The following is a 10,210-nucleotide window of genomic DNA, read 5'->3' as shown; positions in this document are numbered from 1 at the left end:
GATCCCCACGCCCTAGAGGCCCTAATGCCTCCCCTGCCCAGCCTGGCGGGCATGGTCTGTGCCCAGGCCTGGGTCCTAGCCTTGTGCTTACTGCCCCCACTCCAGGAGCCCATTGTGGGGTCTGAACCTGAGGGGTTCCAGGCCTGCTCCCCAGACATACCTGTCCAGGCCCCCAGGACCACATCACACACACACACAATCACAAAGACATACACAGGCATACTCACACACAGAGATGCAGACCCTCCTCCTCTGGGGAGTCATGTAAAACAGCATAATCACGCACAGACACAGGACCACCGGGAGATGCTGTCATGCACACCCTTCTGGAATAATGCACACACAGCCCCACAGAATCCCTCACAGACCTTCCCAGAGCCCCTCACAGAGTGCCCCCACACCCCGGTCACACACAAAGACCCTCACCGTTACATACACCCCCATAAGGACTCAGATATACACTGGGTTGAAAGACACACCCAGACATACCCAGGCACAGTGATGGACTCCCAGAATCGCACACTGAGCCTGGTTACAGAGATACACGCGAGGCCACACGAAGTCACATAGGTACACAAAATCTCATACAGGCAGAGCCATTTGGTCACACACACAGATGCTCTCAAAATCATCCATAGGTGTAACACACACAAAGTCACACAAACATATACAGATCACACACACTCGAGGACACACAGACACACAAGATCACCTGTGGTCATGAACGGTCACACACATGGACAGTTGGTCACACAACACCCAAAGACACAGGCAAACAGCCTCAAATCACAAATGGGGGCATGCAGGCCAGCCCATAGCTGCACACAAGTTCCCACGGGAGCATGCTCACACGCGCCCAGCGGCGCAAGCTGGCCAGGGCCGAGGACAGGCAGCGGCGCGGCCCCCCATGGCCGGCACTTGCTCGTCTGGAGCAAAGGGAAAGAGTGGGGAAACGTTTCATTTGCAGCCAGTGGAGACCCACCCCATCCGCCCTGGAAAGCGAGCCTGGCTCCTGAATGGAGCCTCTGTGTACTGCCATCGCCCGGCCGTCCCAGGGAGCAGGCCGGCCAGGCCTCAGGGGCCACCCAGCCACACGCCAGGGATCAGACTGGAGGAGCCCTCCCACCCCTGTCCGCTGCAGCTGGAGGCCGCACCCCGAATCCAGCTGACACAGGGATGAGGGGGATGACAGGGCCGCAGGGCTGTGCCCCAGCTGGTGTGGGATCTCCAGGTGTCCTTGTCTCAGGCCCACGTGCGTCCCCAGGCTGGGCAGCTGCCAGTCCCACGCCACGAAGGCTCTTGCTCTGGCATGAAAGTATGACAGCATGGCTGTATGTGACAGCGTGGCTGAGGATGTGACCGTGTAGCTATATGTGACAACGTAGCTGGGCTCCCTGTGCAGCCTGGGGTGGGGGTGGGGCAGTCACAGCCCCTTGGCTCATGTCATCACACACACTCAGTCACACACATGGTGTCACTGTCACACCTTCAATCACACAGCCACACACACAGCCACACTGTCTCATCCTCAGTCACACTGTCACACACAACCACACTGTCACACATGCTGTCACACACAGCCAGGCTGTCACACCTTCCACCACGTGCAGAGCCACACTGTCACACCTTCAACCGGCAACACTGTTTGTCACACCCTCAGCCGCACTGTCACAAACAGAAATACACCCTCACACCATCACACCCTCAACGAGTCTGGTCACCCTCGCCTTCAGCCACTCTGTCCGTCAGGTCCTCACAGTTACCCTGACACGGTGACCCTCACACGACGTCAGCGTCACACTGACCAGCAGAGGCACACTGACATAGTCTGTCCTGGTGCCCTGCAGCTGTGCTAGCCACGTGGCCACTCAGAGTCACTGCCCCAGTTGGTCACAGGGAGGGGGAGGAGATCTGATCGCTGCCTCCCCAGGGTGTGGCCCACAGCTGGCCCTCCATCCGTGTTTGACCCAAACTAGTCATTCCAATAACAGAACAATGCACTTTCACTGTCACAGTGTCACAGAGCAGGCAGCCAGCAGGTGCCGGCCACTGTAGAACTGTTCAAAGACAGCCTGATGACACATGCTCAGGGCCTCACTGCTGCAGGTGACAGGCACACATCTCACACTGCCACACGACGCCCACAGCCCAGTGCCCAGACAGGGACATGGTTGCAAGGACATCCTGTCCCACGACAGTCGCCGGCCCCAGTGCCTGTCACAACATTGAGACAGCCCCTGAGCCCTCCCAACAAGCAGCCAGGCAAGCTGACATGGTCCCCACAATAGTCACCAGGACACCTCCCAGTCCCCAGGTTGTGGAGACAAACAGGTCCACGCTGGCTCCCCGCTCCCTGCTGCAGTTGGTGGGGGGGGGGGCCTGATGGTGGCGCAGCTGTCAGCTCTGGGTGCCAGTCCCCCTCATGCATATTCATCAGCTGGGGCTCTCCTGAACCTGTGGGGAGCACAGGTCCCTGGCAGCTGGGCACCCCCTTCTGTGCCAGAAGCCCCCCAGGTTAGGGGGGGCTCTGCCAGGCTCTGGCAGGCCTCGGGACCCACACCCCATTCCACATATAAGCACACAGGAGTTCGTGAACAAGAACCCCCAGACACACAAGCAATAGTCACACAAACTCACAACCACACTCAACAACATGGTCATCCACCATCGTACACACACGCACCAGGCCCACAAACACGCAAACACACAGATACACCTTTATACCCAACCGACACGGACACTCTCCATCACACACCGGCATGAAAATACACACACATACTTCCAAACACATGGGCATCCAATCGCTTCCAAACTACCAGCAACTACTTCTCACAAAACGTCCAGACAAGTGTACAAACATGGACCCACACATCCGCACATTTATTTCCGCTGACCCTCAGTGCAAACTCAGACACACAACCACCCCCAAGGAGCACCTTCGCCACCACCCTTCCCTCTCTCTCTTTCACACGCACGCACACACACGCAGGCACACACACATACACACTACGATCTCACTGTGCCGGCCCCTGACGTTTTACAGAAGGGGAAACTGAGGCACTGAACAGCCCAAGGCCCCTGGAGGAGCGCGGCCCCGCCCGACTCCCGCAGAGGCGCGGCCGGGCGCCCCCTGCTGGCCCGGGCCCCGCAGGCGCGCGGGGCGGCGGCGCGCGGGGCGGGCACGCGCCTGACGTAACCATGGCATCCTCTTGGCACGCGCGGGGAGGGCGGGGCGGGCGCGTTGCCATGGCGCCGGCGGGCCGCGTGAATGGGGCATTGTTCGCTGCCGCGCCGGGCCGGGCCGGGCCGGGCCGGGCTGTCCGGGACCCGCCCGGATCCACCCGGGCCGGCAGAGACGGGGAGAGCCGGAGAGACAGGGAGAGGCAAGAGACAGGGAGAGACGGAGAGATGGGAGAGACCGAGAGATGGGGAGAAATGCACAGAGGAGGAAGGACGGGCAGAGGGAGAGGGCCAAGGAGAGGCAGAGCCGAGAGTGAGATGCGAGATGAAGAGCTGGAGTGGGACACGGGGGCGGGACCAGCCAACCAATAGGCACGGAGCCCGCTGTGCCCGGCGCTGTGCCTGGAAAGCCGGCGAGGCAGTGGACCAGGACCCCCAGACAGAGTCAGAGACGCCGAGACATGGGAGGAGACCCAGCCACAGAGAGACCTGGCGGGAGGGAGGGTCAGAGACGCCCAGGAAGGGAGTGCTCCCAGGGTCTCTGGTCCCACCCACCCTGTCCCCTTCCACTCCCCTTTGGATAACACACCTCCTCGGCTTGACACACACCTCTGTCCTACACACCCACACACCCGCTGACAAGACACCATTGACACAGGGACCCAGTCTTTGGGGTCACTGCCCCAGACACTCCGAGACACCCTCACAGACACGGTGACACCTACAGATACACCCACAGACAGTCAGTGACACTCAGTCATGGTCACACTCAGACACACCCATATGACAGAGACACTCACAGTTACAGATACAGCCCCATAGATGCACCATCACAGGAGGACCCTGCCAGGCACGTGGTCCCAGTCACACATGGCCACACACCATCACACAGGCTCGCACTCCATGGGAACATTGTCATATGTGGCCACCCCAGACACATGGTGCATGCTCACACCTGCACACATTTCCCTACACTCACTGACACCTTCATGGACATGCACGCGCTTTCCACCCCACGTCTGACCCTAGGATGCGGCACCCTGGCCCCTGGCCCAGACTGGGGATCTGTGCAGATGCCAGGTCCAGTTCTCCATGTTTGACATGAATCACCAGCCCAGGTTGGGAGAGGAGTGGAGGGAGGTGAAGCTGGGTCCCCCTCCAGCTCAAAGGGCTGCGTCAAACCAGGCCAGGATGGTCCCCTAAATCTTCCATGGCTGGGTCAGCTTGGCCCAAATCTGGACTAAGGGTGTCCCCTGGTGGCCATATGTGGTCTCTGCACCCATCAGGTGAGGGCTGGCTGGCTGCCTAGTGGCCAAGCCTGACTAGAAGGGCAGAGAGGACAGGCCCAGGCCCAGACGCAGAGCCCGGAGACCAGAAGCCAAGGCTGGGAAGCAAGAACCCAGACCCAGAATTCAGAGCCTGGGCTCCATATCCCAGGATCCAGAACCAAATCCCGGAATCAGAATCGAGACTCCCAGATACCAAGATCTAGAAGCTAGATCCAAGAACTCAGGACCTGGAATCTAAAATCCAGGCCCAAGTGCCCAGAGTCCAAAGATTCTGTCCCCTAGAATCTAGAAGCAAGGGCCCAGAATCCAGATCCAAGAACCCTGAGCCCAGAGCCGTCCTCAGAGCCAGCCCCCTGCCTTCCTCGAGTCCCCCATGTCAGATCCCAGGCATCAGTGGTCACTGAGGCCAAGGAGTGGCCCTGCAGTGACCACACACAGCCTCTCCCAGCTGCTGCCCCTGTGCGTTTACACACACACACGCCCGAACATACAGCCTGTGACCATGAGTGTAGAACACCACACACCCTCAGAGACACATGTGCAATCACACACACACACACACACACACACACGCCATCACCCAGAGACACCCGGCACTGCCATAAGCTCCTCTCCCAGCACGTGGGCACATGCTCATCTTTGTACCCACAGGATCTCAGAGGGCCCCCCCCGCCTTCCCACCAAGCTCGGACACACAGCCACCACACCCAGAGACACACAAAAACCCCGGACTCCCAGCCCTGCACCCAGACACGCTCGCAGAATTGTGGAGGCTGGCACACGCACACACACACACACACACTCACACACGCGAACTCCCCCAAGCCTGGAGAAGCCCATGCCTTGGCAGCCACGCAGCCCCTGGGAACGGGACCCCCGGGACGGGGCTCGCCGAGCACCCCCGTGCCCACCCCAGCCCTCCCCCGCCTGGCCGGCTGGCAAGCTTTAATACAGATGCCAAACTCATAATTGTAACTGAGGGTGACAGGGTCACCTTGAGCCCCAGATGCTCGCGCGGTGACAGATGGCGTTGGCAAACCTGATTAGCGGCCCCCGTGCCAGCGCCTGTGGCACCTGCATCCCCGCCCCTCCCCCGCTCCCCCAGCACTCGTTACACCCATTGCTGGGCCTGGGGGCAGGGGGGGCTGGCTGGCACTGCCTGGGAGGGGGCAGGGACTCCGGGGGCCCCCCTGGCACCAAGGTTCCCAGCTGGCTCCCAGGCTAGCAGGAGGTGGGCACAGCTGAAGGGGGGAGCAGGCACTGCAAGCCTGCCAGAGAGAGGGTGCCCGCAGTGCCAGGGCTGAGCTGCCCATTCGGACGCTGCCTGGGGTTTGGCACAGAACCCTGGAGAGGGGAGGGATAGCGCGCCCCCCATGGGCCCCTCCTGACCCCCCCTCCCCCCCACCGCCAGGGCCCTTGGAGCAGAGCCTTGGGAGCCGCCTGCCCGGCCTGTTCCCACCCCGCTGTGCAGGCCTGTTGGGGTCAGAGGTCATGGGCTCCCACGCCCGCTGGCCCATCTGTTTCCTCGGGTCCCTCCTCCTGCTCCCCTCACCTGGGGCCTTCCTTCCTGAGGCAGGAAGAGGGCTGAGGGGGGCGACCGGCCCCCGCCCCACGCTCCGGGGGGCATTTGGAGGCAACCCCAACAGCGCCACATGTCCCTGCATCTGTGCCAGACGGGCCCATCTGCTGGGGCCCTGGTTCCAGCTGCCCGAAGCCAGGCCGCCCTGGTCCACTGCAGCCCCTTGGCCAGCTGAGGAGGGGGGCGCCCGCTGCCAGGCTCCAGCCCAGGACCATGACTCCCAGAGAGCCCCAGATGGAGGGACAGACACACACACACACAACTGGGCCCAGCCAACCTTTATGGTTCCTGTGGAATGCCACCTGGCGGGGAGGAGGGGAGGCAGGGGCACGCAGGTTCCCCCCGAAGTGACATCTGCCTGCCTTGGTTTCCTGGGGTTCCTAGGACGGGGTTGTCACTGCGTCTCTGGTCTGGGGGAGCCATCTGTCCCCTGCAGCTGGGAGTGGCCCCGTCTGGAGGCTGAAGGCAGGCGCCCCACGGCCGTGGTCTCAAAAGCCACGTTGGCCACAGACGGTGCGACCCTGATCAAGCGACTCTGCATCCTGGGGCCTCAGTTTCCTTCCCTGTAAAATGGGGTGGCCCTAACCCTTGACTCATTGGGCTGCTGTGAAGACAGAGTTAGCACACGCTGAGCGCTTGTAGCAGGGCCTGGCAAACAGTGAGTGCTCAATAAGTGCACTCGGCGATTACGAATGGCCCATCCCGTGGGTGGGGGTTGCCTGGCATCCCCAGGAGCAGGCGAGGGCTCTGGGGACCTGTCTGGTCTCTTGACCCGGTGTGCACCATCCGGGTCGGCGTCTTCCTCGGTGGCTTTCCTCGTCTCTCCAGGGCACGTGCATCTGTGTGTCTGTCTGAGATGCTCAGCTCACACCCTCGGGCTGCACTGACAGCCCTCGACCAGCACGGTGGACGTCATCACCCGCCGCTGGGAGGCCGGGCGGCCTGCCCGACACCACAGGGCCACGGGCACTCTGCGCCTGTGCGCGGGCACACAGCTGTTGCAGAGGACGCGAGGGGTGGGCCCGGAGCCGGGGACGTAGACTGACGAGCAGTGACCAAAGCAGAGGTGATTTCGGAGACGGACAGCCATGCAGCCCGGCCGGGAGAGCACCTGAGCAGAGGCAGGGAGGGGCAAAGGCAGTGGAGTCTGGGGCCAGCATGGCCAGAATGCCCAGCCACTTCCACCCTTCCCCGGCCCCGAGAGGCATGGATACCCAGGTTCAAATCTTGACTCTGCCGCCTGCTAGCTATGTGACTTGGAGCAAATTACTCAGCCTCTCTGGGCCTCAGTTTCCTCACCTGTAAAATCATCGAAGTTCGACCAGAAAAAAAAGAAACCATTCTAGGCCTTTCAACAGAGGAGTAATACCGGGAAGAGCTGCTGTTCCCAAGCAAGGGACCATGATGAGGTGGCTTGGGGACTGCTACAAGCAGGAAGCTGCTGCCACCTCTAAGGAGGAGGGACAGGAGGGAGGGGTGGTATTACAGGAGCCCGGGGGGGGTGGATCAAACAGAAAGCCCTTAGCCCCTTGTCTGGCACACAGTTGGTGCTCAGTAAATGTTAGTTCCTCCCCGACCCCCTCCAGCTAAGTGGGTCTATCAACTCGTCCCCAGGTCCCCAGGTCATGGCCCTTCTCTGTTTAAACCCTGCGCCCCCAGGCCCCTCCACCCCTCCTGCCGCCCCAGCCAGCCCAGCCTCCCGCCGTCCCTCCCAGGCACTCACTCGCGCCCACCTCTGGCCCACCGGCCCAGCGCCCTCAGCCCAGACCCCCCTCCATCCACCCTTCCCCGGGCTCATGCCCGCCATCCCGCCTTCCTCAGAGGCGCCCCTCCCTGGGAGAGTTGGCCCTGGGGGTCTCCCCCACACCCCCGCCCCTCCTCATGGGCTCACAGCAGTGTCCAGGTAGGTCTCTGTGGTGGCTGTTCTTCCACTGCACACACACCCCCCCCCCGCCCCGAGGACAGGGCCCTCTTCCCGTTTGTTGTCAGCCGCCGCCCCATGGGGTCGTTGTCACACGAGCTGACGCCCGTGGAGCCCTAAGACCACGCCGCCCCGACACTCACTTAGATGGACTCACTGTTCCCACAGCGCCCGAGCCTGGGGCCACTGTCATCCCCATTTACAGACGAGGAGACTGAGGCCCAGAGAGGCCGAGGCCTCGGGCCACACGGCAGCTGAGGGGCTGCTTGCCCTCAGAGCATCTTTGTGAGCTCCCCACCAGGGCAGCTGCAGCTCTGGGGAGGGTCCGAAGCTGGATCCCAGGCTAGGGGTCCCCTCTGCTGGGCACAGGGTGTGTGGCTGTATGGGGCAACTGAGGCTGGATTCTGGGCAAGGCGGCTGGTCCAGGACTGTGCAATCACTGCTGTGTGGCCAGAAGTCGCCTGAGTTCAGCAAGGGCTTGTTGAATGAATAACAAGCCCGGGGCCTTGGGAACGGGCCCCTTGCCAGGCATGGTCCCAAACGTTTTGCCTGAATTCTCAACTATTATTGACTCCGTGTTGCGAAGGTGGGAATTGAGGCTCAGAGAAGAGAAGCCACCTGCCCTGGGTCACAGAGAAATGAGCAGTTAAGGCAGAATTTGAACCCCAGTACACCTGGCTCCAAAGCCTGGGCTGGAAACAAGCTGTGGCATGAATTCCCAAAACCTGCATGGAGCCCTGACTGAATGCAGCTTCGAGAGGGCTTCCCCATGGCGGTCTCATTCAGACTGCCCCAGAGCCCTGAGGAGCCAGGCACTACTGTCTCTCATTCATTCATTCATTCAACAAACACTAACTGAACACTAACTGAATACTAACTGCTGTGTGCCTGGCTCTGCTCCGGGGCCTGGGGACGGGGATACAGAAGGGAACAAGGCATGGAAATCCCTGCCCTCCTGGAGCAGACGTTCCAGTGAGGGAGACAGACGATAAATGCAATCGCAAAATCAGTTCGCTATGTTAGGTGATGACGTGTACTACAGCGAGAAATAAAGTAGAGAAAGGGGAACGGGGTGGGAGGTGCTGCTTTTTTTAAACAACATCGAAGTAGAAACCTGATGGAGGTGAGAGAAGGAGCCATAGAATGTCTGGGGAGGGGGGAGTACTACAGGCAGAGGGCACAGCCAGTGCAAAGGCCCTCAGGTGGATATCACGTTGGTGCATCTGGGGAAGAGTGAGGCGGCTGGTGTGGCAGGAGTGGAAGTAGGCAAGGAGAGTGGAAGGAGTCGAAGGCAGGGAGGTGAGCGGCAGATCCTCTGGAATCTGTGGGCCGTGGAAGGAACTTAGATTTTTGCTCTGAGTGAGGTGGGACCCATGGAGGGTTCTGAGCAGAGTAGGGACAGGGTCTGACTCAGGTGCTCACAGGCGCCCTCTGGCCTCTGAATGTTGAAATAGACTCGGGGGGGGCGGGGGGGGGGACAGGGTGGCAGTAGCAGAAGCTGGGGGACCAGGATGGAGGCGACTGCACGGTCCCCGGGGTAGAGGTTTGTGCCCCATCTCATAAGAGAGGAAACTGCGGATCAGAGACACGCGGGTGAGGGTGCAGGGCTGACCTGGATCCGTCTGGCACCACAGCCCGCGCTCTCCACCCCCTCGCTCACCTGCGTGAAGGGCACAGCCCTGCACATCTCCCGGGCCACTTCCTGCGGGTCCAGCGGCAGAGACAGGGCGGTGGCCACCTGCTGCCCAGGCTGCCGCGCGCGGGGCCCCAGGCGCCCGGCTTTCTGCAGGCCCAGGAAGGCCTTCCAGCTGCCAAGGGCGGATGACGGCCCCGGGGAGGCCGCGGCCCCGAGGCCCTGAGCCCATGTGTGATTGGAGGTGGCGGGGGGCTGGGGTGGGGGCCTCCCCGAGCCCGTGAGCAGCTGGGCCCCGCCGAGCAGGCTCAGGAGAGCGGTCAGCTGGCCGAGGAGCATCTGTCTGTCCGTCTCTCCTTGGGTCTGGGACTGGGCTCAGGATCCTGGGCAGTCGACCCTGCTGTCTGGCCAGTGGAGTCTGGCCCCCAGACGTGCTTTTATGGCTGGTCCCACCTGGGCGGCCTGGGAGGCATGTCTGCAAACCCACAGCAGGGAGGAGAGTAAACCCAGACCTGCTGCTGCGTTCCCAGCCCGCCCCAGCCAGTGGGGCCTCGGGGCTGCGCCTGTGGCCGGCTGTGGGGGCTGTGGGACCAGGGAAGGTCGGTCTA

At 61.7% G+C, this 10,210-nt stretch overlaps 1 protein-coding gene across 1 annotated transcript; it reads right to left on the bottom strand.

The window, feature by feature from the left end:
* Positions 1-6,361: 6,361 nt before the first annotated feature.
* On the bottom strand, positions 6,362-9,941 carry DAND5 (DAN domain BMP antagonist family member 5). Its single transcript, XM_014861656.3, has 2 exons — positions 9,630-9,941; positions 6,362-7,159 (listed from the first exon to the last, which is right to left on the bottom strand). Exons 1-2 carry the CDS (start codon positions 9,939-9,941, stop codon positions 6,914-6,916), a joined length of 558 nt encoding a protein of 185 aa, XP_014717142.1. The 3' UTR covers positions 6,362-6,913.
* Positions 9,942-10,210: the final 269 nt, after the last annotated feature.

Source organism: Equus asinus, chromosome 20 (genome assembly GCF_041296235.1).
Source record: "Equus asinus isolate D_3611 breed Donkey chromosome 20, EquAss-T2T_v2, whole genome shotgun sequence".
Classification (NCBI taxonomy): Eukaryota; Metazoa; Chordata; class Mammalia; order Perissodactyla; family Equidae; genus Equus; species Equus asinus.
Note: the sequence above shows the minus strand (reverse complement) of the source record. Positions and strands in the feature narration are given on the sequence as shown.

Bases quoted from the DNA above. Each gene is read 5' to 3' on its own strand.
- DAND5 (XM_014861656.3), bottom strand. From the start codon at position 9,941: ATGCTCCTCGGCCAGCTGACCGCTCTCCTGAGCCTGCTCGGCGGGGCC. The intron at 7,160-9,629 runs GTGAGCGAGGGG...GCCTCTGCTCAG, and splicing joins GGGCTGTGCCCTTCACGCAG to GTGCTCTCCCGGCCGGGCTG.